This window comes from Neodiprion pinetum, chromosome 4 (assembly GCF_021155775.2).
Source record: "Neodiprion pinetum isolate iyNeoPine1 chromosome 4, iyNeoPine1.2, whole genome shotgun sequence".
Classification (NCBI taxonomy): domain Eukaryota; kingdom Metazoa; phylum Arthropoda; class Insecta; order Hymenoptera; family Diprionidae; genus Neodiprion; species Neodiprion pinetum.
The window spans coordinates 30,773,302-30,800,537 of NC_060235.2; the positions used below are offsets into that span (position 1 = coordinate 30,773,302).

General features: G+C 38.5%; 4 protein-coding genes and 1 long non-coding RNA gene across 7 annotated transcripts; 3 read left to right on the top strand and 2 right to left on the bottom strand.

Moving 5' to 3' along the window:
* The first annotated feature begins 745 nt into the window (after positions 1 to 745).
* On the top strand, positions 746 to 1,993 carry COX7B (Cytochrome c oxidase subunit 7B). Its single transcript, XM_046624550.2, has 3 exons — positions 746 to 1,101; positions 1,471 to 1,631; positions 1,803 to 1,993. The coding sequence occupies exons 1-3, from the start codon at positions 1,053 to 1,055 to the stop codon at positions 1,854 to 1,856; spliced, it is 264 nt and encodes an 87-aa protein (XP_046480506.1). The 5' UTR covers positions 746 to 1,052; the 3' UTR covers positions 1,857 to 1,993.
* Positions 1,473 to 6,767, bottom strand: Sec3 (exocyst complex component Sec3). 2 transcript variants are annotated; one of them, XM_046624545.2, is made up of 12 exons: positions 6,593 to 6,767; positions 5,670 to 6,212; positions 5,438 to 5,592; positions 5,125 to 5,352; positions 4,802 to 5,038; positions 4,478 to 4,718; positions 4,174 to 4,391; positions 3,863 to 4,053; positions 3,337 to 3,704; positions 3,031 to 3,176; positions 2,743 to 2,937; positions 1,473 to 2,658 (listed from the first exon to the last, which is right to left on the bottom strand). In XM_046624545.2, the coding sequence occupies exons 2-12, from the start codon at positions 6,115 to 6,117 to the stop codon at positions 2,506 to 2,508; spliced, it is 2,580 nt and encodes an 859-aa protein (XP_046480501.1). In that variant the 5' UTR covers positions 6,118 to 6,212; positions 6,593 to 6,767; the 3' UTR covers positions 1,473 to 2,505. The 2 variants fall into 2 exon arrangements, with proteins under 2 accessions (XP_046480501.1, XP_068991877.1); XM_069135776.1 differs by lacking the exon at positions 6,593 to 6,767 and adding an exon at positions 6,303 to 6,434.
* On the top strand, positions 6,395 to 11,098 carry LOC124218119 (organic cation/carnitine transporter 2-like). Of its 2 annotated transcripts, none has more exons than XM_046624546.2 (10): positions 6,395 to 6,530; positions 7,640 to 7,894; positions 8,046 to 8,262; positions 8,393 to 8,499; positions 8,564 to 8,718; positions 8,838 to 9,027; positions 9,144 to 9,276; positions 9,368 to 9,677; positions 9,961 to 10,142; positions 10,365 to 11,098. In XM_046624546.2, exons 2-10 carry the CDS (start codon positions 7,707 to 7,709, stop codon positions 10,539 to 10,541), a joined length of 1,659 nt encoding a protein of 552 aa, XP_046480502.1. In that variant the 5' UTR covers positions 6,395 to 6,530; positions 7,640 to 7,706; the 3' UTR covers positions 10,542 to 11,098. The 2 variants fall into 2 exon arrangements, with proteins under 2 accessions (XP_046480502.1, XP_046480503.1); XM_046624547.2 differs by lacking the exon at positions 6,395 to 6,530 and adding an exon at positions 7,228 to 7,549.
* On the bottom strand, positions 9,599 to 11,695 carry LOC124218123 (uncharacterized). Its single transcript, XR_006882987.2, has 5 exons — positions 11,407 to 11,695; positions 11,139 to 11,320; positions 10,318 to 10,537; positions 10,023 to 10,217; positions 9,599 to 9,719 (listed from the first exon to the last, which is right to left on the bottom strand). It is a non-coding gene; the product is annotated as an uncharacterized lncRNA (long non-coding RNA).
* A 729-nt stretch (positions 11,696 to 12,424) lies between these two features.
* Positions 12,425 to 25,590, top strand: LOC124217317 (uncharacterized). The gene is made up of 19 exons (XM_069135410.1): positions 12,425 to 12,758; positions 13,131 to 13,249; positions 14,018 to 14,174; positions 14,395 to 14,611; positions 14,783 to 14,889; positions 14,960 to 15,114; positions 15,411 to 15,600; positions 15,768 to 15,900; positions 15,984 to 16,299; positions 16,391 to 16,572; positions 16,852 to 17,010; positions 20,458 to 20,687; positions 21,584 to 21,848; positions 22,374 to 22,480; positions 23,086 to 23,240; positions 23,445 to 23,740; positions 23,823 to 24,142; positions 24,262 to 24,390; positions 24,616 to 25,590. Exons 2-19 carry the CDS (start codon positions 13,159 to 13,161, stop codon positions 24,824 to 24,826), a joined length of 3,420 nt encoding a protein of 1,139 aa, XP_068991511.1. The 5' UTR covers positions 12,425 to 12,758; positions 13,131 to 13,158; the 3' UTR covers positions 24,827 to 25,590.
* Positions 25,591 to 27,236: the final 1,646 nt, after the last annotated feature.

A 27,236-nucleotide genomic window follows, 5' to 3' on the forward strand; every position in this document is an offset into this window, starting at 1 on the left:
ATCAGAGGTGACCAGTGGTCGGAAGCGGGTCGAAGGATGCAGGGGTGAATCCTCACCCTGGGAACCCTCCCCCCCCTCCCATACCTAAGAATATTCTCTTAAAAATAAAATCGATTCATGGAAATATGACTAAAATAATTATCTTGCATATATTCTATATTACAGCAACATCACTCATTCACATGATAAATAATCAATATTCACTTTTTTTTTTTTATTCACAGCTGCCATTCAAATTCCAAAAATAAATGATCATTCATATTAGCAACCTTAATAACTTAAATAGTAAATGATGAATGTTTACCATTAGGGCAACTCTCATTATATTTCTCAGTCAACGCTAGGTGTTTTCGACGTCTACGAACGTCAGAATATTGATTTGCTTGGTCTGATAGGAAATTACTATACCACAGTTCCGCGTTACGTGTCTCACCAGTTTTCGATATCGCTGTGGTGTCTACTGGTGTCTACTACGTGATCAAGTGCAACAACCTTGTAAAACCAACTACTGACCGATTTATTTTTTGGAATATCAACACAGCTACTGAAACGAGAAGATAAATGCCATTTATCTGGAGTATAAACTTTTCGATTGAAGTCAAAGATCTTTATTCCTACCTCTGACGGGTATGCGCGTTGAAGTAGTTCATACGAAATAACATACGAAATTTGTCTAGGAATATTTATAGCTGCAGTGTGGCAAAAGTTTACTTCACTCTACTCTAGTACACTAGTTACAGAGTTACCCTACACCTAAGGTCCACGTACACTTTTCGGTTGATACGTTTAATATAATTAAGGATAAAATAATTTTATTTCAGAATCACGTCAGCTAAGTTATATTCGTAAAATCAATACACATTTGCATCACCGAATAGCCTGAATTTGTCTTTTAAAAATCAGAGCCTGCTCTCCAGATTGACAGTTACGTTACTGCACTGATAGATTTGTACGGGAATCCTGGGAGCGGAAGTAAGGCGTCTGCTGCAGCGGTCAATTGCTCGGGTATCTGCGTTTTCCTCGCGACAGGCAGACAAGATTACGTTATAACAATGTTGGGCCAACTTCTGCGACCAGTAGGAAGAAACGTTTTTCGCAGCGGTAAGTTTTGTCTCAATTGAGACTTGATATAGTACAATTGTGATCAGCTGAAGTCAAAATGGTAGCTTAACGTACTTCGCTTCACTACCTTCGATTTACTCTATATGCTTCAACATATTATAGATCATACCGATGGTATTACGTAATATTCTTAGCTTAAATGCAATTAGAATATCTGAATCAAGACCCAGAAGTTTATTTTTCTAGTTAAACATTGACCCTCGATGTATTCAAGTTAGGCGTTTCAATTTTACACAATGTTATCCGTACTTTCGTAGCAGTGCAATCTAACTTAACCTAGGTCAAACTAAATCGAGCCATTGTCATCTTATATTCCAATTCATCCTTACGTCTTATATTTACTGCTAGGATCTCGTTCGTACCATCCGCCAGCTGAATTCAAGCAAACGACACTTAATGACCTGCCAGTACCACAAGGCGCGTGGCAGACCCATCATGACGCTATGCAGAAAAAATATAATTTGCATCTTCTAATAGGTGTTGGTTTCACGATTGGAACTGTTGCATTTGTAAGTATTTCACTGTGGCGTTTCAAAGTTTCTACTCATGTTTATTATAATACATTTCTTTTAAATTTTAATTTAACGAGGATGGATACAGAAGATTGATTACTCTTAAGTAACTTATATAAAATGATTTGAATGCTCAACATTTATTTCTAATCGGTGTTTTATTTGCAGGCCAAGTTTTCTGGTCTTATCTACCTGAATGCCTATCCTCCAATCCCCAAATAGTGAAACAATTGTGTTGCTTGTAATTAGTAGACTGTGAACTGTAAAGTAATGTATTACTTCAAATATACTGTTGTAAATTTGCGAGAATCCCTATAACATTCTGTATTCTTGAATAAAAGGAAAACTTGAAATAGGTATTTGTCTCGATTATTCGGGGTTATTTTTACTACCTACTTTTCATAGAGTTTGTTAATAGATATAACAAACTCTTAATGTAAGACTGCAGACTGGGATAAATACCAATATGCATGTAGAAAAAGCCAATTATTCGTCTAAGGCTAGAAAATTACTATGTATTTTAAAATCCTTAAGAATTGGTGCGTTCAAAGTCAGGTAACAGCAGAAAAAAATTGACAATCATTCTGTAAAGAAAATTCATAAACGTGAAGCCAAATCTTAAACTGTGGTTCTTTTACCTAGCTACTACACACACTTAATGAAATAATTGATATATTTAAATACGTTAGTGTATAAGCTTATCTGGATCGTTTTAAATATCTACAATATGTATACATAATTATTTACATTATTCTGCAACTCTAAGTGAAAAATTTATATAGTATTCATAATTTTCATATTATAATTATTATGTATCAACTTGTTCCAAACTTTCCCACGTGTCCATAACATAACTCGACTATGCGTGCCTTTAGTGAGACCTTGCTATCTCTGAAAAGAATTCTAATATTTCTTGAATACTGAATTCCAGGGTGACCATGCTGTCGGGGTAACATCGTTGGATCAACTCTTCGATATTTTTGTACTGAGCAATAAATTCACGTTGCATTTCGCTCCAAACAACCTACGTATGTGATTTTTTTAGTGCGCATATTATTATGCAAACTGTGAATGAATTTTTGTGGATGCAATGAGACGTTTTTTTTACCTGGAGTAAATTTTCTGTTTCACAAAGATGCTTTTCAACCTTTCGATATAGATTTTCCAATCCTTTTTTTACCTCTCTAGCTGGATACTCTTTAACAACTCTGCGCAGTTCCTGTTTGCTGTATGCCATTTGGTAGCTGATTTCGGATTCTTTTACACCTGACCCTACCTTTGCTTGTACACCTTCAAAAAAGAGCTGTGAAGCAAATAAAATCAAAATTAACAATATTGTTAATGAATTTGCAAGATGTAAAAAATAATAAAAATATAGGTAGAGTGTGGATCTTACATTCAATTTCTCAAGTGGGCGTCCAAAGTACTGAATCACATAAGCTCGGAGAGCATCATGGTATTTTTGCTTAGCTTCTTTTCTCTCATGATCTAATACGGAAATTTTCAACTGGGACAAAAGGTCGTAGAGATGATGAAAATTTTCTGCAAGAATAATATATTCTCTTTTGGGTGTAGGAACGGTATATACATAACACACATATACAAACTATATCAGCATGGTGAAAATTGTTCAGATAAGTATTAAATCACAAGATTGATTGAAACAATCACAGGGGATGACCGAATAATGAAAGTAACTCACCCATTTTTATGACCTCCGGTGGTGTTTTATGATGTTCACCACTGTGTATTACAATTGCTTCGAACATTGCCTCAATGAGTTTGGTGTACCACTTCTCTAGATCGACTTTTCTATCAGAATTTTTGAATATCCGTTCTGCAGTTCGGGCAAAGGGTTGAAGATTTTCAACGTAAGGTAATATTCCACATTTGGTTCGACGGTTGACTTTGGGGTCACGCAAGATAGACTGTAGTTGCGCCTGCATAAATTTATCAAACGATCTCTTCACCTGTACAAGTGCAGATGCAAATGTCATTGAAAGAAAAGATCCCGTATCCTGCGCTGACATTACGTGCTGTGAGAGCCGCACTAGTACATATAAACACCAACTGGAAAAAAAATATTTCACTTGCTGTTATTGTTATTAAAGTTGTTGGACAGTAATATTTTTCTTACTACAAACGTAACTGATAATGAATTGTCGGGTAAATTATAGTTATTTGACAGAAATATTAATGCTAAGGATAACGGAAATCTAATAACTTACAAGCTGTCTATTTTATCCAAATATGATATAAAATTGTTCAATTCAGGCTCAAGGGATGGAAATATTGCAGCCATTGTAGCTCTAACTTCTTCGTTAACTTGTCTTTCCAACTTTTTACTGGCAGTAGAATTTGCTGATCCGGGACTTGTTGCTCCATTGCTAATACTATCAGTCTCGTCCGCTTCAGTTCCCTTTTAACAATTAATCACCTCACGCATTATATACTGATCAATTGCTATATTATAACTAATAGAAGCAACTAACGATATACCTGTGATTCAACGAAATGTAAGTAAAGAAATATTTTGTACCTTCACGGGCGACAGAACCGAGTCAAGCTGGAAAAACGAAACGCAAAAAGCTTGTTCAGCGAGACAGACAGGCTGCAATTGAGAAAGAGCTCTATCTAGAACAGAATCTAAGAGGGCTCCCTCTCCTTGAGGAGCCCAAACCTCCCCACCCAAGAGACAAAGAGGCGCTGGACTAACCAAGTCATCCCCTTTTTGTCCACTAGATTTCGATGTATTGGCTGTAAATATATGTAAGATGCACAACAAAATGTTTACTTTTGCGTATATACTATGGCTGAATTTGTGTAAGGTTATATATACCCACCATTAAGTTTTTTGCTAGTAACGCGAGTTTTTGCTTCCTCAAAAAATAGCTTTAGGTCTCTCTGGTATAATTTGCTCATGGTGCCAGTGTACACTTTTGTTAATTGAGTGAATGCTTTGTTATCCAAAGCTCTGAGTAATCTCATCAATTCGGTGTATGGTTCTAGTTCACGATGTACAGCTTGATGCGTAGGCAGCGTAAGATCTGTTGTCGAGGTTGAGGCTTCGCCTGTGTCATTGCCCTGAAAATCAAGTCAAGTAAGATAATGGTTACAGACTATTGCCTAAAGCAATATACGGCAAGAAAGAGAAAATAGAGACAAACCAAGTGTATGAATAGATTGTTCAGATGCCTGGCTACAATCAAAGAGAATTTAGCTCTAAGTTTGTCCAGACGCCGACGTTGTTCCGAAGCAGCTCCTAATTTATCAAGACCAGGAGGTAAAGGAACAGATGTAGCTTTCAATAAAGCTACTCCTGCTCGTCCGAGCTCTTCTCTACCTCCTGGAAGTTCTGCTTCGCTCAATGTGCGTTGGTGTTCTGCTGGTATATCCAGTTGTGTCTAGTTGAGTAAAAATTCGAAAGGTGAGTGGGAAAATCTGTAGATTGTAGAATACTCAGGCAGAATCCTTGTAGTTACACACTTACAATTACAGCGTCAAGCTGTTCGAGGAGAAGTCTAGCGTTGTGATTAGCCGTATGAATGGCTTGGTTTTTTTGACCAACTCTAGCCATTGCATCTCTGATTCTACCAAGTGCCTCGTCATAGACAGCAAGACGTGATTCTACTAAGGATGCTTCGGTAATAGCAGCCTCGATACCATTCATTAATTGAATTACTTGAGGCTCGGAAACTAGGACCGATTGTACATTTTGCTATTGAAGTAAGAAATATTCACATTTATTAACATGTTTTATCTTTACTGATTATTTGGTGCCTTAAAAATTGAGAATATCTTACCCCATCTAATATCGATAGATCTTTAGAGAGTGTTTCCATAAAACGTTCTGCATCTGAGACTGCATAGTCACAACTTGCCATCAACGATGCTAGATACGTAGCCTCCTTGTCAGTAATTGGTTGATAATCTGCAGATACAGGTTGAGACAACAAATCTGAAAAAATTCAATATACATAATGATACATGTATCTTTCTGAACAACAGCATCAAGGTTGTTTGAAAATTATTTACCCGGTGTGAAAATAATGCTGTCGCTTTCTTTAAGAGATGCAGGATCGATCATCCAATCACTGGGTATATTTTTAAACTCAGGTCTTTGCGGCATGCTACAAGAATATGTGTATAAATTCCGTATGAACGTTGTTCTTTCTTGAGCGTAGGTGGCTGTCCATTTATAGACCTTATCGATGTATATTTCCAGGTCCAGCGAGTCAATATTGACACCATCAACCATTTGTATATCAGTCAGAGGCCAGGACTGTTTTTTCTTGTAGACATTCTTGTCATTTTTTTTAACTTGGCAAAGCAATAGTGAGCCTGGGGTGTCAGTTGTTCTAACGATACATAAAAAGCTAGTCTTTTTTTTTTTAAAAGCCTTACAAACATGACAGAGACTAAGCAATTGCTGATCGGCTGGCGCAAACAGTTCTCGTTTTAGCGCATGTTTTATCACAGCCATTGCATCAACAAATTTTATTTAATTATTCAGGTTTTCTTTATTATTCAAGCATCAGTGATGACTGGCTTTTGTGGTCGGTCTAGCAGCTCTTCCGTCTGAAATGTGAGGAATAATTTAATATATCGAATCACTGACAAGGTTAGAGTGCTTTAAATTAAATTGCTTGTTGTGGCTCATGTTCTTACAGAAGAGAAACTATGACTCGTGTGAGTGGTTTTTTAAAGTTTGGTTAGAATCACCAGATTCACAGACTTGTAGGTCAAAGAACTGACCACAATCATTGTGCTATTATTGAGTCTTATGCAACACTGTGCGCTGCTTGGAGTTGGATAAGAAACCTTGGGAAAATAGTGATTGGTGGTCTGAAAAGAGTGCCAGCGATTCCATAGATGAAACTTGTCTTTCGGATATGCGTACGTACTCGGTGTATTTTCTGAAAATCATCATTCCAACCTCGAAATTAACATTTTATTACCTAAGAATTAAGATAGTGTTACCAGGCTCCTGAAACACTGCCAGTTATTTCACAACGCTTCGTATATCATCACACAATTGATTGCAACCAATTTTTTTTGTTCTTTGAGGCTGCAACTGTCATTTGACAGCCCACATCGAGGCTTTGAGGGCGTAAACAGGAATCTAGCTATATTCTGGAGCGCAGGCGTGAGCTTAGAATTTTTTATTTCGTGTAGCTCTACATTTGTCTGACGCGTTATGTGTTGCAGCTATTAGGCGCAAATTCATTGCATTTCTCAAGTAAAAATGAAACAGAAATTTGATATTATGTACTGAGTTATCGTTGCTACCTGCATAGGTTGAAATTGCATTTGGCGTGGTTGAAATTTTATAATCCGAATAATACATTATTTACTAAATGTATTTTCAGTTCTAGAAAAGAATTAAATACTCAAAAGTTCAATGCCCTATATTCACAGAATTCCAAATTCACAAATTATATCTTACTTCGAATATATGCCTGATTGTTGAATGAGAATAGTACAGTTGAAATTTTGAGTCGTATTAACAAAATTATACTTGTAGCGTGTCCGAGCATCCAAAGCGCCTGCAGATATGCAACTCAACTTTCTCTCGTGGAAGAAACGCTATTGTTGCCATCGGATAGGCTCATTGGATTTTTAGCATCTGTATTATATAATATCGATACATTTTCCCATGCCGTACTTTCACGAAATCATCCGTTGTATGTATAGTAGCGATTGCATAATGATGAATGCTACGTATTTCTGACCGAGTATAGATTGATTACGGTATCATGTAGATTAGGTCTGTTGCGTGATAAGCTCGAACAAATTTACAGTACACTTCTTCGAAGAGACGCTTTTGCTGTATATCTATCAGCATTCTATTACTTGAACTGTACTCGAGTAGTGAATATAGTTTATAGTTTTGTAGATCAGTAGACTTGTAATTCGTACGCTCCTACATCTATTTCACATCTACTTCGAGTCTATCGACGCTGAATACACAATTTCATCCGGAATATGAGTTTGATTTGTTTTAGGCGTATCGTAGATTCCATTCCAGACGCTTGAAACAAGCGATTCTTCCGAGAGTTCTTTGTATATAAAATGAAGAACTCTAAATATAGTCTTGGTTCTCAAAATGAAAATGAGGATGAAACATCAGATGAATTTCCGGAGGTCGACCATATTGGTCTTTACACATTGGGCATGTATTTCATTTTGAGCACGCCACTGATACTATCTGCTGCCCGAGGATTAGGCTACGTTTTTACAACCGCACCAGTCAGTTACAGGTTCGTGCTGATAATTTTTTGCTCTTTATTACGACTTTATAGCTCACTAAATTGTACTACAATGAATATAAATAATACGCGTTCTGCACATATAATTGTAATGCTCTAACAACTGTCGATCCTACAGCGAAATTTTTTTGTTTTCTTGTAGGTGTTTGGCAAAAGAGTGCGAAAATCCCGGGGATACTACTTTGCATCCGTTATGGTTACCAAACGCAGTTCCTTACACCGATGGGAAACCGGCGACATGTAGCCGGTTTACTGTACAGAATGTTACGGACTCGTGCTTAACGACTGTTTTCACCAACGATACCGAACCTTGTGATGCCTGGGTGTATGACCCTGAAGAGATAACTATTCTTAACGAAGTAAGTGCATGTGTTGTACCATCTAACCGATGTGACTATGAGACGCAAAGGTAAAGATTTTAAAGACATGTTTAATCTCGACTTTACTTCTTAGAGCAGAAATCGACTCATTTTGATTTTTCATTCGCAGTGGGATCTCACTTGTGATAATAACTTGTGGAAGTTGACGTTGCCAGGAACGATAAATAATTTTGGCCAGTTTCTTGGTTTGACACTTTGCGGTCATCTTTCGGATAAGTAGGCTTTACTAGCTGTATTGGAGATTGTTAATTCGAAATGCTAACACAAATTTTTATCGCAGATACGGCAGACGGAACCTGTTGGTAGTTGCTACACTAATGAGCTCGATTTTCGGATTGATACGGTCCTTTTCGTTTAACTACTGGATGTTCATCACTTTCGAGTTCCTAGATGCATTCTCGGGCTCGGCCGTGTACAGTGCTGCATTCGTGCTAGGTCATTGAATAAGTACAATTATACCGTGACTATCGTTTCAGTCACACGCTTAGTCAAAAATGTGTGAAACTTTAGTCTACTGGATACAATTTATATCCGATTAAAAATTTTCTTTGTAGGGATGGAGCTTGTTGGACCAAAAAAAAGAGCACTGGCAAGCATTCTGACTTGCACCATGTATATCGTGTTTGTGGTTTTCTTGGGGTTGTTCGCCATGTGGTTTCGATCTTGGCGGGTTCTGCTCCGGATCTTTTACACAGCAGGATTGTTTGCACTATTCTTACCTTTCATAGTGCCCGACTCTGTAAGGTATAATAGTAAAACAGTCTTTCTAAAGTCTTTGTCACGTAAGTCTTGTATAGTAGCGTTGTACTTTCCAATATGAGGTCGTTGATTAATTTATTTTCTGAATTTGTTTCTGAAAGATGGCTGCTGAGCAAAGAAAGAATTGAAGAGGCTGAAGCTGTTTTACGGAAAATCGCGGCTGGAAATAAAATAGAAATCTCCGAAAAGTCAATACTATTGATAAGGAATTGGAAGAACAAAAATCACGACAAGGTACATTTGTTGCTATTGCACAAACAGTTCGTACACTACATTGATTGACGTATTTTATAAAAATTCATGCTGTAACAATAATTAATTGCAGGTCGACACAACTAACCCTCCAGACGTTTCTGCGGTGCGACAAGTTATTGGCAATAGAACCGTTTTGATTCGATTGATCATTTGCACTTATTGCTGGGTGGCTAACGTATTCGTTTACTACGGATTGTCATTGGGTTCGATCTATGTGCCCGGAGACAAGTACATCAATTTTATTTTGGTGAGCCTGGTTGAAATTCCGGCTCTATTTGTTGCGTGGATCCTCGCAGATTACCTTGGACGCAAACCGACGCTCAGCCTAACTTTTTTTTTGAGCGGAATATTCTGCATCATCACAATCTTCATTCCTGCAGGTTGGCCTAATTGACATAGAACCAATTACGTGACCCAATTTACTGCAACAACATCAAAATTCATAAGCTACACTATTTTGAAATTACAATATTAAAAAACATGAGTTTCAAAGTTTAGTTTATCGATTTGAACTCCATTGATTGATTGATTGAATCATTTCTAGTCCCATCCTGTTACAATAATATTTCCGCTCTTTGGCTCAACGAAAAATATCAGCTATGAGATTACGGATTATAAGATTACGGATGATGCGTGCAATGTAATTATTGAAATATTTTTCAGATTGGGGGTATCTTCCACTAATTGTCTTCTTGTGTGGTAAGTTTTGCATCACGACTGCTTACCACTTGATATACATGTACACAACGGAGATGTTTCCTACGTCACTTCGTCACTCACTTCTCGGCCTGTGCAGTATGGTTGGACGTATCGGGTCTATGTCAGCTCCGCAAACGCCATTGCTAGTGAGTACTGGTATTGTCGGCTGTAACAACCTCCTGAAGTTTATATTTCCAAGCCTATGATTAGTTGGCAAATAACTGGAAGTTTCAATATTATGGTTGTAATTATATAAGGACTGCTAATGTTTTGTAAAATTGTTCTGCTTATAATTATTGTCTGTGCATTCTTTCGGCTCACATTCGTTTCGAAACGGAATTTACCCCGATTGTTTGTTTTTCTTACAGGCCCACTATATGAAGTCGCTACCTTTCATATTATACGGGGTGATGGGCATCTCAGCGAGTTTTTTGTCCCTGAGCTTTCCGGAAACATTGGGGATAAAGCTTCCGGACACCGTCTGTGAAGCTGCGAAAATCGGTGAAGCAAGGAAGAAAGAGCGATCAGACAGCCGCGTTATCTGAAATAATATAAATCTATGAAACGTAGTATCTTTACTCTTGATGATCTTATACAAAATATCGATAATCTGTTAGTTGTATTACAGTTGGAGATAATATAATTAATGCTATCTTAAATCGTATTGCAAGACAAAAAATGATGGGAATCATTATACAGTAATTCTAGACCGCGTTACCATGCTGTAGAAATCTTTGTTTCCATTAGTGAACAAATGCTTAATTAGATATAAAATGTAACCTACTTTGCATAGTGGATGTTTTCTCAAGAATTAGCTTGCTGAGACGTCTGGTTAATAAGTTTTTACAATCTGTTTGATATCCTTATCAACTTACATTTGGACATAGTATCATCCAGTATCAGCCACTTATGATTATTTGATTAACGTAATAACTTTTCGTATCAACTGGTTTTAGATAATTAGAATTTAAAATTATTTAATCACACAATTAGAACTCACATGGTCTATGCGAAAACCCACTTAACATTGGAAAAAGATCTGATCATATTTAATGTATCTAATAAATATTGAGATGTTGACAATAAACTTATCGTTATTGTATTTGATTTATCATCACTTGCTACCATTATTTCCCACTCACTTGTTATCAGAATCCTTGTATTGCCGATTTCATGGTGGTAGGGGGGTAAAGCTGATGAAGTATATTTGCATCACATATATGGGCCAAGAGTAAAATTTAGCGGTCAGCTATCTCTCGATTTATACAACTGGCATTTAGCCGTGACATGTTTGAATAAATTCGCCGTTCTCTTCAGTTGACGGCTAACGGTTACAGGGAAGAGATTATTAAATGTTATTCTATTCACCTCTTCTGTCAAGATCTTTCAGTTTTACCTTACGTTTCTTACCTTAATATTTCAAGAAAAAACTACACTGTTTACTTGCTTATCAATGAGTGTATGTAAACATATCTTGCTTTATTGCCCCACTCGCGACAAATGTTGCCAATAAACCGGTTACCATTGAAGAAACAGGTATTTTAATTTACTCAGTCTGCAAAACTTGAAATCAGTTACTACTTCTGGAGTTCTTTGACTGTACGATCATACATTTGCTTAAAGGTACAATATAATTGATCGGAAATCATTACTCATTCGCATATTTACTAATAGGGTAAGAAAGTGCAAATTAATAATAGTAGACTGGTTCGCAATATTTCATTCAATAGATTTTTTCATGGTTCCAAGCGTTCAGAGTTTAAAATGTAACGTTGTTCCTTCGATGAACTAGACAAGTGTTTAATACGTCCACTGAACACGTGTACTGAAGTTGTAAAACTGTTCAATCTCTAATACGGTATTATGAATACATCATTCGTTTTCAAATAAGATTGTTATCTATCAATGATATTTATACATTGTCGCGGTACATAACCAAGGCGGTATATGTGGGCTTATAAGGTATTTGTGTTGGCACAGGTACTACTGATTATTCTCTAACATTCGACGGTACATAATAATCTCACTTTTTATCAATTAAAAAAATTCACCGTCCTGAAGCAGTGTAGCTGTTTTCGGAGTTTTTTAGTTTCGTCGTGTGCGGCAGGTTTATTCACAGTTTGCTGGCTATTCGGAAGGCAACTATGCACACTCACTATTTTAAATAGCTGGCTGAGTAACTTAATTTCAATGAGCTCTTTTAAATTCTGTTTTACCCAATGTTAAACTTTAGTAGACATTTCATGCCAGCACGCGTCACATTGCTTTGTAAGGAACGCATATTGTCTCACGTATGTTTTCATTTTACGATCTCTAATAGAGGGTTCTTATTTTAGCTATTATTGTCACTATAATGGTTACGTTATGTTTATTTTTTTTTAATCTACAATGAGATACCGATGGCCTGAGCAATTGGATATTGAAGAGTCTGCATGCTCGCGTTCATTCGTGAGGATGATCTCACAAGTGAATAACTTGAAATTTTTCCCTGGAAGCTCAACGTCGGACTTTTACAATTAATGTAATCTGAGATAGATCTCGCTTTCTTCATTCGATTTCGACAAGTTCTGATAACGAGTGATAATAGTGGCCGACATTCACTAATCAACTCTTTTGCTAACTCCTTGTGGTTGGCTACCTCCATTAGTCTATTCTCCTCGCCCTCACCGGTAAGCAAATTCGAAATCTCCATCTCAAATCACGGAGCTTCAGAAGAAGCCAATAAAGTGCCCGTATAAAGTGGCTGGATTCAATATATCTAGGTAAATTATTCATTATTTTTCTGCATTCTTTTGAAGTGAGTGAAGTGTTTCTTATACATGACACACGAGAAAATTATGTTGCCACATTACTTCTCAGATCGTCCATGACTGTAATTTACCTGACAGACATTATACCATTGTTACATTAGGCGGTTATGGTTCGTTATTTTCATTGGTCAACCGGATCTTTAAGAAGGAATAGTAAAGCTGATTAATAATTATACTGGAATAACGTAATGTACGATTTAATGGGACTAGTGTATAAGATTCAAAAAAAAATTGAATGTCCGAAATGTTACATAAGATTGCGTCGTTTCTTTCAAATATATTTCTATTCCGTCGTTCATTTGAACCAGTATATTTTTTTTTCAGATTTAGTGATCGCGTCGATATCGGCATCATGCAACTGTTTTGCTGCCAGCAATATCCATCCGAGTCCAATGGAATATCATCATCGACACCGAAAGAAGCGGAGCAAAATAATTATGACGGTATCGCACTGACAGTTTGATCGAATATTTTCATATAAACTTATTTCAAGGATGGCACGGCAAAATGGTGTAAGTGCTATCATTATGATTTTTCAGGAGAGTAAAAAAACTTTCTCAAAATTTGATTAATAAATTTTAAAAGAAAATCAAAAAGTGTATTTGAGAGTTTTTCAAGCTCTTTCAAATGGCCTAAGCCTTGATTCAATACAGCAATTTGCCTTTGAGAAAATGATACTTACTAGCAAGAAAAAAATCGATTCTCGCGAGTCATTTTCTAGAAGACAGATTGCTATGTTAAATCGAGGTTTGGGCGATTTGAAAAAGATCGAAAAACTATTGGAAGGTTTTTTTTTTATTTTTGTTTTAAATTAGTCAATCAAATTTTGGCACAATTTTTTTAATCTTCTAAAGACTCACAATGATGGCAATTACACCGTTTTACCGTGCCGACTTTTTTAACTTTCACGATTAAATTTTCGTCAGCCATATCGTTTTGCAAGGACATGTGCAATGACTTTTCAGAAATTTTCAATAAAAAATGTATCTTCGACATTTTGGAACTTACTCAGTTTTGCCGTGCCGCCCTTAATTTATTTATCGACGATGCGGGTCTAGTTGACTAGTGATAACTAGATAACAGCTCTTGATGTATCCAGCGTCGCAAAAAATACTTGCAACTGTTAAAGTATAATTAAAAAGTTCAGTTAGTTTACGATAATTGCACGATAATTTTCCACTTGGATTTGACACACGGTTCTGTTTTTACAGCCAACTGTGGGGATGATGAGATACCAAACGATTTTCCGGAGATCGACCACATTAGTCTGTACACCTTGCGCATTTATGTTATTTTAGGAATCCCAATGCTACTTTCCGCTTGTTTTACAATGAGTTACGTTTTCACCGCTGGGACTGTCAGTTACAGGTTAGTGTTTGTAGTTCATACCATTTATTCGCAGATCATGTTTGTATTAGAAATTTATTGACGTTATAATAAACATGTAGAACGAACGAGATTTTATCATGCGTTTTTAAACAAGGTCACTAATACTTCCAATAAGGTGATAACCTGCATTGATATTGATTACAGCTTGATAATATGAGAAGATAAATTGTTATGAATTGCTGTGCATTTTTTTCACCAGGTGTCTACTAACAGAATGCGAAGATCCTGTAAACACGACACTGTATCCCACCTGGTTGACAACAGCGGTTCCCTACGCTGACGGTGTATCGGAAACCTGTACGCGATATACTGTACAAAATATCACAGATTCGTGTTCAACGACTGTGTTTACAAATGAAACCGAAAGCTGCGATGCCTGGATCTATGAAACCGAGAAGCTCACCATTCTCAACGAAGTAAACTATAAAGAGGGTCTTATATTTAAAACATTATTTTCTACGGCGTTTATACTTACTTTTCAAAATTAGAACGCTTCACAATAACAGATCATCGTTATTTGTGAATATGTAAATTTGCAATGAAAAAGTTGTATGTTTGTGGTGTTGCCATGTATTTTTTAATCACAGTGGGACCTCACCTGTGATGCAAATCTATGGAAGTTATCGTTGCCGGGAACAATCAACAATGTTGGACAATTCTCCGGATTGATATATTCCGGTTATGTATCAGACAGGTAAAATATTCAGCTAAATTTGAAGTGGATTCTCGTTCACACTTATTCGTACAAATTTTAATGACTGCAGGTTTGGCAGACGTAACCTCTTGGTACTTGCCACTACGATGTCCACGATACTGGGATTAATTCGGTCCTTTTCCCTCAATTACGAGATGTTCATCATCTTTGAGTTTCTTGACGCGATGGCTGGCGCAGGCCTGTACAGCTCTGCATTTATTTTAGGTAATCGAATAAGTGTAGTATAGAGCGTAGAATAGCAATGACTATGATCTGCTCATTGTCGGGCTTCTAAATCAACCGACTGTGCTGGATTTGAGTGTTCATCGTATGGAAATATGGGGATCTCTTTCGGCGATTACTGCTTTAAACTGCTTGAATTTTGAAACACTTATAGTACAGCACAAAAACACTAACACTATAACTACGCATAGAGTCACTGCGCTATTCGCACTTGTGGTAACAAAATTCAGGAGCCCGAGTAGATTAACGTTCCTTTTACCAATCAATGTTCTTTGCAGGAATGGAGTTTGTTGGACCGAAGAAAAGAGTTTTCGTCAGCATTGTCATGTGCTGTATGTACCCGCTCGGAGAAGTCTTCATGGCGTTGTGTGCTATGTGGATTCGATCTTGGCGTCATCTCATTTGGGCACTCTATATACCGGGATTCATCGCAGTATCCATACCATTCATAGTTCCAGAATCTGTGAGGTGACAATCGCGTACCGAGTATGACGTACTTGTCGAGTCTGTAGCATATAAAGTTGATTAAAACATAACCAGATTCTGGCATGTTCTGTCTTATCACGACGAATTATAAAACAACTTTCATTACTTCGCCCAGAGAAGTGAAATACATTGATATTTCCATTCCTCAGATGGCTACTGAGCAAGGGTAGAGGAGATGAAGCGGAGAGCGTGTTACGAACAATTGCAGTCAAGAATGGCGTCGAAGTTACACAAGAATCGATCGATTTAATCAAGAATACGGCGAAAAAAAATCAGATAGAGGTACGCCGATCTCGATTATATGCGAAGAGTTGGGATGAGTAGTATGCAACCAACATGTTACCGTTAAGAACGTTGTCTTACAGAAAAAAGGAGCAGAATCAAAACCGTCAGGCATTTCGGCGCTGAGACAAGTTCTTCGAGAAAGGGTATTGTTGCTTCGTTTGATGGCCTGTGCTTTCGGCTGGATCACCAACACCTTGGTGTATTACGGCCTTTCGCTACAGTCGGTAACGGTAGCAGGTGACCAATACGTGAACTTCATTTTGGTGGCTTTGGTGGAGATTCCGGGTAACTTGGCTTGTTGGGCCCTGGTAGACTACATGGGGCGAAAGCCAATCCTTAGCGGTTCGTTTTTCCTGAGCGGTGTCTTCTGCATCTTGGCAATTTTCGTTCCTGAAGGTTGGTACAACGCCACGGTGGCTGATTCTCGAGAAGGCTGAATTAACGCCCACGCATCGTTCCGAATTAACGAATGTTTTTCGTTTCCTAGACTGGTGGTATCTGACGCTAATCGTTTTCCTGGGAGGCAAGTTCAGCATCACGATAGCCTTCAGCACAATTTACGTTTATACCACAGAGATGTTCCCCACACCGTTCCGACACTCTTTACTTGGATTTTGCAGCATGATCGCTCGTATTGGATCAATGATAGCACCGCAAATGCCCTTGCTGGTAAGTACAAGTAGTTTAATTAACGTAAATCGAAGAATGTTCATTTTCCAAGTAGCCCAATGTGTCTTAAAGATAATCCTGAAACTCTGATTGGCAAAGTTTTAAAACGATTGTCTCTCAGGCCGAATAATTATATGCGCCACGGAGCCGGCAATTTAATTCTTAAAATTAGCTCCTGTCGCAGCTACTGTTACAGGATGTGACATTGCGAACGAAATTCATTCGACTCCATCTTTAATTGTAATTTGACCGGTGTTCTAATCGATATTACGTTAACAGGCAACATATATGGCGTCGCTACCGATGCTGGTTTTCGGAGCCGTCGCCTTGGTAGCCAGCATTTTGTCTTTGAGTTTTCCGGAAACCGCTGGGATCAAGCTTCCGGACACGATAGAGGAGGCAGTTGTAATCGGCAAGCTAAAAAAGAAACCTAAATCAATTATTCCTTAAATTTTGTATACTTGTACAAAGTAGGCTTGGAAACGTTTATTGCATTGTCACGGTAATCGATTTTGGTTATCGTGGAAAAAAGAATGCCCTGTCTTGGTACTGATCGGAGTATCGTAAGTTTGAAGAAAAATTGTTGTTAATACTTTGTCGATATCAGACGACACCAAGTATATAAGATTCAGTGTTATCTATGAGAGATATCTATTAATCATACAGACCTACTATTCATATTTCGCCACAGATTGCAGTGTTTAATTGTCAGTCTGTTCGCCGTATCACTGTATTGTTTATAACTTATTTAATCAAGATTATAGAGCAGTGAGATTAAATTTAGTGCTTGAATCCCATATATTGTGCGATTTCACATACCTATCAGCGGTTCAAATTTAGTCAGCAGTTTTTCATTTTGATGCAATTTAATATTATTTGATTCAACGAAATACGTGGTGGATTGCCGAAGCTCAACTAGGTTAAAGTCTAGCTTGCGACGTAATTCGGCCATTTTACGTTATGAGTCGTCGTCTTCCGTCATTAAACTCTAATAATCCTTTACTAGCTGGAGTGCGATACAAAGTTGAATAGTATATCCAACCCGCCGGTATAAAACGCAGAACGAAAATCTATATTTATCGTCACGTTGGCACTGAACTGTCTTAGAGCAATGTACCCGGTATCTTTTTATAGTTTCAGCATGTTTTCTATGTTGATGACCTGCGCGGTTTCGGTGATCACTCGTGATTTACGAAAGTCACTTTCGGATCATTTTCTTTTCAATAACTTATTCACAAAACAGAACTTCTTCGGTAGCAATTACACAACCACCCATATTCTCCTCCTCGTTGAACTGCCATTGAATTTTTGAGGTGTTGAGATGCTTGTGGAGTTTCGCACGTGTTCCACCTTCGAAGTCATTTGCCAGTGTGCGTCCGCGGGTTCAATGGCTCGTGAAAATTGTTCAATAAATTCGTGTGTACGAGGTGTGTAACCAGCCTTGTCCAACAAGTAGTGGTCATGGTGCACATCGAGGTAAAAAGTAAGCAGGTAAGTACAAAACTGGCTTAAAGGCTCTTGAAAGGCCCGGTGAGGTGAATGAGGGATTGAAATTCACGTTCGCGTTTTTAGGGATTTCATTGATCGGCAGAATTTTATTTTCCAAAAATGACACCGCTCGAATATTTCTTCGTTCCAACGGTGGATCTTACAGCCATAGGGTGTGAGTGTGTAGCTCGTTTTTCGAAGGTGAACTAACGAGTTACTGGGTGTGACAAATAAGCCGGAGGATATTTATGCAAATAAGGAAAATGCAGAGCTGAAAGGAAGGCGGGTAGCGACACTGTTTCCGTTTAATCAAATTCTCTCGAACCTGCAGGAACCCACTGTGTGAACTAGGATTCGGTAACGTAATCATTCCCACAAAGGCGTGGCCTTGATTAACATGACAAAGACGTACCTACATACCCTTCCTACGTGGTTTTCGCCAAAGACTTCTTGTCTTGGCTTCGCTTTCTCTGTTCTCGGAGAAAACTACGTCGCTTCTATTTACTCTCTAGCACTCATTGTTACCGATTGACTCCCGTATGGTGAGACACGTGTTCGCCGGTATTTCCATTTCTGTTTTCAATGCTGGATTGAAATTTAGGAATAAGTGATAAGACGTAGAAGCAAGGTTTTATTTGGATGGCGTATTTTTGAAAAATTCGCGATTTGGATAATATTTCAATAGCAGAACTTTAACATAGCAGATACAATGTGATGAATTCGCGTAATCAACATACTACAACTTGAAGTATGAATCCTCAAAGTGTAATCGTGATACAAAATGCATTGCGTGTTCCGGTGCTGTGGATCAATAAACAGATCAAGCAATATGAATTTTTGGATTGATTTCAACAGCCATTATTACAAAATATTTCTATTGAGTTGCGAGTTTTACTTCGAATATAAATAACTGTGACGATAAACAGCGAGGCCGGTGATGACTTACGACTCTTAAATCTTAGCTGGTTGAATTGCGTTTCACGAAAGAATTTCGTGGATATATGCACCGGTATTTATAAAATACACTTGTGATGTAATAAAGGCAGCACAGAATGACTGAACTTTCCAAATGAGTATTAATTCAGAGGTTATGCGATACGACATATTGCTAACTGTGGTAACTGGATCAAAGGTACACTGTAATTTCAAGTAATGAATAATTCGTGTAAACTACAGTGCAATGTACCGCATAGTTAGTAGATAATTACAACTAATGACATTGCTAATTATTATGCGAAACCATATGCTTATTGCCTCTTCCCGTATACGGGTTATTTACTGGTCGTGGTCATAGATGCGTGATAAACGGGAAAATTACAAAGGAATTCCGATTCATTGTCAGGAAATTAATTGGCACTTGTAATTTAAATGTAACTGTTGCGTTTGTCGACAAACTTCTCTGATTCCACGTGGTTTATATTCCTGCAGTCCATGCTACAAAATTTTCTAGAAAACGGTATTCAGACAAATTTTTCACACGTGACGTACGATCCGCTACTACACATTAACCATTATCGGGATTGTAACAGTCCGAATTCTAAACCGACCAGGCAAGCTGTACGATGTATAGTATCCGGCTTAGAAATAGCACAGTGACTATAACCTGACCATTCACTGCAGAACAGTTTGAACGTTACTATACTCAGTTTCAATATAAACGATCAAAACTTCGGTGTGTTCGCTCTTAGTGTTAGTCACATATGCATATGTCAAGTATTCATGTGACTGATGTAGCCTTCGGTGAAATAGGAACTCCGGCAGAGGCGGAATCGCAGACGGAACAGTGATCCGCGCGTTGTACTAGCTGCTGGATGGAAGTTGAAAAATAGAAATGCGAGGCTGAAGTTTTATTAAGAATTTGTCAGTGCGTTGTCTTTATAAAAAAATATTCCAGAGGAACATCAAAATTTAAATAACTATACGTACGCGACGTCGTAAATCCTGTCACATACACTTTGGCTATTTTCAACTTTCATTTTGTCTCGATCTCGACGTTTGTAAGCACGTTTGCGGTCGCACGGTATTGACATATCTTTAACTTTACGTGCTTACCGGCCATCGTTGTATAAGACCTGACAATCAGGCAAACATAGTTATTTGCTTTTTCCAACTTTTCGACAATTCGAAGTGACATTTTGTAATCTTCGTTCACTTTGCGTCGGCATTCAATGGTCGAATAGCAGTTGCCTTCTTGCAAAGTGTGCTACGAGAATGGATTACAGCATAGTGAACGTGATATTCAGATATATTGATAATAAAGTAGATATATTTCAGATTACACTGTTATACTGCCGAGTGAATTCCGCTGACAACGAGTATGCGGTATCGGAGTGACCCGGGTATCAGCAGTCTTTACAGGAAATTCTTCTCCGCGAAATTCTAACATAAAATCCCTCCTCCGATCGACTACGTCACGTTGTGCAGTCACGTGGTATTCGACCGGGCATCGCAAAGCATTTACAATCAGTTTCAAGCCTTGTAACGATGGATTTTGACGAGGTTTTAGAGGAGCTCGGCGAGCTGGGAAAGTTTCAGATAATTAATTACTTTTTGATTTGCTTGCCGGTGTTTTTCAGTGCTGCTAACAGCTTATCTTACGTGTTCGTTGCAGGAGTACCGGATTACAGGTGAGTTGATGATTGTGGTGTTCGCTTAAGCGTCCGCTTACATTCTCACTTCTGCTCGGGCCAAGGTGGTAAAAAAAAATTTACACATTCTTAAATTGTCTGACGGTCAAGCTTGCTCTTGTTGTTATACAACAACCGGTGAATACAAAGATTTTCGCTAGTGCATTTTTACGATGTTTTGAACACTTTTCGTATGACACTGATGAGTCCGGCTTGTGATTTTTTGCTATCACACCTTTAACCGATTTACAGATCCATCTACATAATTAATGTCTGCGGTAATTGAAATTCTCAATTTTTCAAGTTATTGTCACACTAATCGCGTGTAATATTTATGGGTCATTAGAAAACATATATGGTAGAAGTTAATCTTTGTCGTTCGAAAGAAAGATTGGTATGTTCGGTATACATGCAAGCTGTTGGGTCAAACCAATGACCTTGATGATAAGCCTGTCTGAAGTGGAACGATGATTACAGTTATTTGCATGCATATTTCAAAAATACCTTTGACAATGCATGTACGTCGTGTCGATTCATTTTTGACAACTTGGATAAAAATTAAATTGCAATTGGAATCTGTTTTAACACGATTAAGTCTTCTATTCTATGATATTTTCGAAAGATTAGGTGAGGCAACAAATTTGAGTTTATTTTTCACTATCGAGTTTAACGCGTTCTTAAATACATGAAGCTACTCATAATAGATATACGTAGTTTAGTTCAGCATGTGCTCGATTGATTTATATAATCCAGCTTTCGATGTGTAACGAAAGAATATCACGAGATTTGAGATTTATTTGATACACCTGAGCATACTGTGAGAACATGATGTACAGCCATCCACCACGAAAGTGTATCAATTCAAAACTTATGACACTTACGTTCATGGTCCTCAGGTGCTACATAGAGGGGTGCGATGACCGGAGTACACCAGACTATTCAGCAGCCTGGGTGAACCAGACCATTCCTGATCTCGAATATGAGACGGAGACAGCCAATGCCGTATACGTTCCCAGCCAATGCAGCATGTATCTTATGCAAAATTCGACAGTCGGTCAATTTGATGTCAACGATACGTGTCCGTTCAACTTTTCGACAGATACAATTATTCAGTGCAACGAGTGGATCTTTGATCCGGAAGATTGGACCATCGTCGGCGAGGTTTGAAACAATGTTTTCTTTTTCATTGTATTAAGACTACAGGACCAAACGATGTAAGGAAAACCAGTTTCTGAAACGTTGTAGGATCGAAGGTTCACATATTTTCCGTTATCGCGATTCTTTTCGAAGAATTTGTGACCCTCCCGTGGTAGTTTTCTTCAATGGTACAGGTGCAGATAGGCTTGAAACACTTACAGTTCTGCAGGTGTACGTTTATTACAGTTTCGACGTAAATACTGTTAAGCTGCAGATGATATCGTTTCGTTTAATAATTTATCGCCATGGTAATCTGGAACAGAGATTTATCAAGACCGAGTAACGTGGGTCAGTGCCCCACGGTTCTTCTTGAGTAGACAACGATTTAGACCAAACCATGGACCATTCGTAACCAGGTTAAAAAATACACGCCGAATATATAACAGATATAGCTGCTCGAACACTGCAACATTCATCATCATTAATTAACTCAGAGAATAATGGTTAATAACTGTTTCAGGATTGACAAGTTACAATTACGTGTTTTAGTGGAACCTCACCTGCCAATCGAACCTGTGGAAACTTTCTCTGATCGGCACTGTCCACTTTGCTGGAATATTTTGTGGTTCAACTATTTTCGGAATGCTTGCTGACAGGTATGGACATTCTATCGTTCATCACGAAATTTATATATTATAAGCATTAGCTAGTGAATTGCTTTCGTAAAACAGTCAATGCCAGAGTATACCGGAAATGGTTAAGATAATTCTCTCAAATGACGGAAAGTTTGTAAATATTTACATAAAAAATTCCGCATATCGTTACGTAAAATCTTAATTTGAATTTAATAGCATACCTCAATATCTTCACGGGCGTATTTCATGTTTGTTCGTTTCCTTATGCTGCAAAAAAAGTGATCACCTTTGGTGATGCTACACAACGATTCAACTGTCGGGAAACACGATATATGATTACAGAACAAACCGGTTTTCTTTGCTAATACCTTGAGAGCTAGTTTGAAAAATCACGATCTGCTATGGATAGTGTAAGCAATATGTAATGCGATGTTGAGTTTGCTGTATTTCTTAAAATCACAAATACTGTATTTTTAACCCATATTTTACATGTTACTCGCGAAGAAATTTCTGGCGAATCGTATTAATAGGAGAAAACTTATTTCATAGATATGTAGTTGCAAAGCTTACAACGCGTTGAGAAATAATGAGTTCTAATTTACAAAAAACGTGATACTTTTTCACAGATTCGGTAGAAAGCTAATGTTTATTACAAGCATCATGATGATGACCATCACTGGCATTGGGCAAGTATTGTCCGGTTCTTACAACGTCTTCAATGTGTTCGTCTTTTTAAACGCTGTCGGAACTGCCGGGATATATCCCCTCGCTTTTATACTAGGTAAATATAAATTAGCTCAACATGAAAGCAAAAGGGAGTTTCCTAATTTTCTCTTCATCTTTCCATATCGTTTACCCACTTGAATAATTTCAGGCAAATTTTTGTAAAGTGATTAAGATTTTGTCTCTTTTCATCTCTGCAAGAAATTTTTAAATGAAATGTGTTGCATTTATGTTGGTGAGAACGAGTCTGGTGGTTTTCCAGGCGTCGAATTGGTGGGAAAGAGGAAGCGAGAACTTTGTGGAATCGTCCTGAATTACTTCTATGCACTGGGCGAGGCAGCTGTCGCCCTTTTTGCCTGGTGGTTTGGCTCCTGGCGTTTGTTACAGTTGGCGGTGTCGGGACCAGCGGCTATTTTTTTGTGCTACTACTGGCTCGTACCAGAATCAGTGCGCTGGCTACTAGCGAGAAATGAAAACGACAAAGCCAAGTCCATAGTTTCGACAGCTGCCAAGACCAACAAGGTTGTTCTTTCGTCACGCATCATGGAGTCCATGGAGGTGAGACAGGGTTTAAAATGAACTAATTTTTTGCTCGATATCCGACCCATTCGCGGTTCTCATCGATATAATACTTTCCCAGAAGATTTCGGGCGGCGCTAAAACTCCGGCGAAGGATCCTCAGCTGCTGAAGATGCTGGGTTTGGCTTTTCACTCCAGAGTGCTCGTCACGCGAATTTCAGTAATGTTTTATGTTTGGGCTGCTACTGCCTTTGTCTACTATGGTTTGTCGGTAAACAGCACTAGCCTTTCCGGGGACAAATACCTGAACTTTGCTCTGGTCTGCCTCGTTGAAATTCCTGGTTACACACTCGCCCTGTATGCCTTGCCACTATTCGGTCGACGAAGGGCTCTTATATTAAGTTTGCTGATCTGCACCGTGACGTGTGCGGCGGCAGCCTGGTGAGATGAAAATTTTATTCGGTTCAATCCTTGCATGCGGTGAAATATTTTAACTGGAATCTTTTTTTGAACAAAAGAATTTAATACTGAAGACAGAGAGCGAAAAATAACATGTTCAGGCTTTTCAGGACATCTACTTCCTTGTATTGGGTTGCAACAGTAATGTTTCTGATCGGAAAATTAGCAATCACAGCAGCGTTTGGCATTCTTTACGTTTATACTGCAGAATTGTTCCCCACTGCGGTCAGGTGAGTGTTCTACTTGTTTTTGCAGAACACCCCATTCTTCCTCTCTTCATCCAAGGCTTAACGTTCCTCGACAAATTGAAATTGAACTGCGCATCGACGACGAATGGTATCCTTGTACTGTACACTTTGTAATTCATGCGAAAATTTGGACGAATCCGAACAAATCAACCGTTTAGTTCAACTTACTCTGAAATTACGGTAGTTGAAAATATGTCCCCTCCTTAGGAGTTGTGCGGTTGGCCTCAGCTCGACGATGGCTAGGGTTGGCGCCATGGTTGCTCCCTTCGCACCGATGCTCTCTACAGTGACACCGGGACTGCCATTGATATGTTTCGCGGCTGCCCCTTTATTCGCAGCCATCCTGACTGCCCTTCTACTTCCTGAAACCAGAGGACGCCGGCTCCCCGATACCGTTCGCGAAGCTGAGGCGATATAACGTTAATTCTAATTAGTCTTCGAACAATTCTTATATTTGATTGTTTCGTACAAAAAGTATACTGTACGGCGAACAATAGAAGCGAATTCTTCCGTATTATTCACGTCACGACTCAAGTATACTTATTATCGTTACTGATTGTTGCCTGATATTATTCTAGGAATAACTTATAGGAAAACAATTCAATTCAGAATTTTCCTTTCGAATTTACGATCGTGATAGCAAACGTCTTTGAATAATGTCTCGAATGACCCGGTAGTATTTTCATTAGAATTTCTTTACTGTCAGTGATCACAATGATTGATCTAGTCGGTATAAAATTTTTTAAAACGTACGGTTTGTAAGTAGGACTCATAACCACACTTCATGGACTTGAAATTACGAACTCCAGAAACTAGGTGCATCTCAGATTCTTTCCAAATCAAAATCGGAACGATGAAATTTTTCATCTGCATCTACGTTCATCTGCACATCGCACAGACATATAATATGATCAGTAATTATCTGCACCTAGTAATTACTTGAATGGTACAAAAGATTCGATTGACAAGCGATAGTTTGTGGGCGTGTTAAGTCATTATATAATAAACTTATTTCGAATGACAAGTAAAATTTCGTACCGTACAATTAATAATATTCATGACATGTGTAGTTGCGACCAATATTTGTAAGCCATTGGTGTAATAATGGTTGAAATGACCGTGCGATTCTATACCACTGCGATTTACAATCAGTAACGTTAACAATACATGTAATGCACCATTGTCAAGTGTTTGTGTACTTATACCGAACCCCTTCTGCAAGTTAATGGCAGCTAAAGGTGATGAAGCGTTTTCACCAAGATCGTGTAATCTAGTCCATTCTGTAGAAATGGCATGGTGGAAAATGTTGCGAATGCGATAGCGCATCGTTTCTTGTTATTTTTTCCCAAGTAACGAGTAGCTAGCGAGCAATCGAGAAGCCATAGATTGCATAGATGTTTCTGACAGGCATTAACATCGCGCAAGATGAATGAGAAACAAGTGGAATTTTGAGAAAAGATGGTACAAAATTATACAGTAGAGCATTTGCAGATGCGTGGCATTACATTGCATTAGAATTTCCCAATGGTTCAATACTGGAATTCTTTATCCCCTCTTTTATCAAGCGGAAAGACTGGACTCGGGAGCAGTCTGAAAATTTTCGTTTGATCAGATGTCTACCGGAAAATCAGGAACATGCATAAGAAATATAAGATCCTGGAATTCGCCAAAGCCAGTTGGCGATGTCAGCTTCGGGCGCTTCCCTGCTAACAGGCAATTTTAAAGTAGGAATATCATCGAGGGAATTTCAATTAAAACCGAACAAATTATGTTCGATTCTTCGTATAGCGAAAGATCCTTGTTCATTCCTCTGTAGTCGTAAGAGCTAACAGAAATCTCGGATAACAATTACCGTATAAATTGTAATACTGGGAAATAAATGCCCTCTCCCTCCCCCCCCCCCCCCCGCCCTCGTATGACGCGTGATGAAATTCCTGGCACTTGGGAATGGGGGTCGAGAAAATGCCGAGGCAAGACTTATTGACGTTCTAGCTGGGGTCAGGAGAGTTTAGGCAGGCCAGTGGGTAAGACGACATTAAATATGAAGACGGCACTTCGGGGAATTTCCTGCTATAGGTATAACAAGGGGCGCAGGAACGAGGTTCAGAGCCCTGGAAGCTCGGACGGAAACAGGCATCCTTCGTTCTTCGTTGCCCCGTCGTCTTGGTTGCGGCGATCGAAACTCTTCGGAGGACGATGTCGAGGACGCGAACGAGGAGGAGGGAGGATCATCAGCGGTTGGAAGGAGCATTTGGATAATTAGAGAAAGGCGACAGCCGGTGAAACGTTCTGTTTGAGAAGTCTTAATTTTCGTCATCTTTTTCTGATAACGAATATGAGCGAGCCGGTGGAAGGATGATCTTGAAACGGAGGGTAATCTGCGGATTATCAAGTCACATGTATTTCGAGCGAGAAAGGAGAAGAAAAATAATTAAAATGAAAAAATTGTAAAAATTATTCGAAAGAATGAATGGCTGACTATTTCTCCCGTTACAGAGTTTTTGTGTTGACAATAATCTCCCGAATATCGGATTCCGAAGCGGGGATTTAAAGCCGGGATTTGGATTCACGCTGATTGCATCCGTTTCCTGGATTTCAAACCACGCGTGCGGTGGAAATGCATTGCATGTTTGCAATTGACAGAAGTTGGAGCCCCGTGACGGAAACATAAGCTGACCAGCACGATGACACGATGGAACGTTATAAATTTTGCGTGAATTTTTCACCGTTTCCGCTCTTTTATCGTCGTCATTCATGCTCGTTCCTTCGTGTCTATTTCTGCATACCTCGGCTCCAAGTCATTCGTATCTCTCGCATAAATGGGGGCG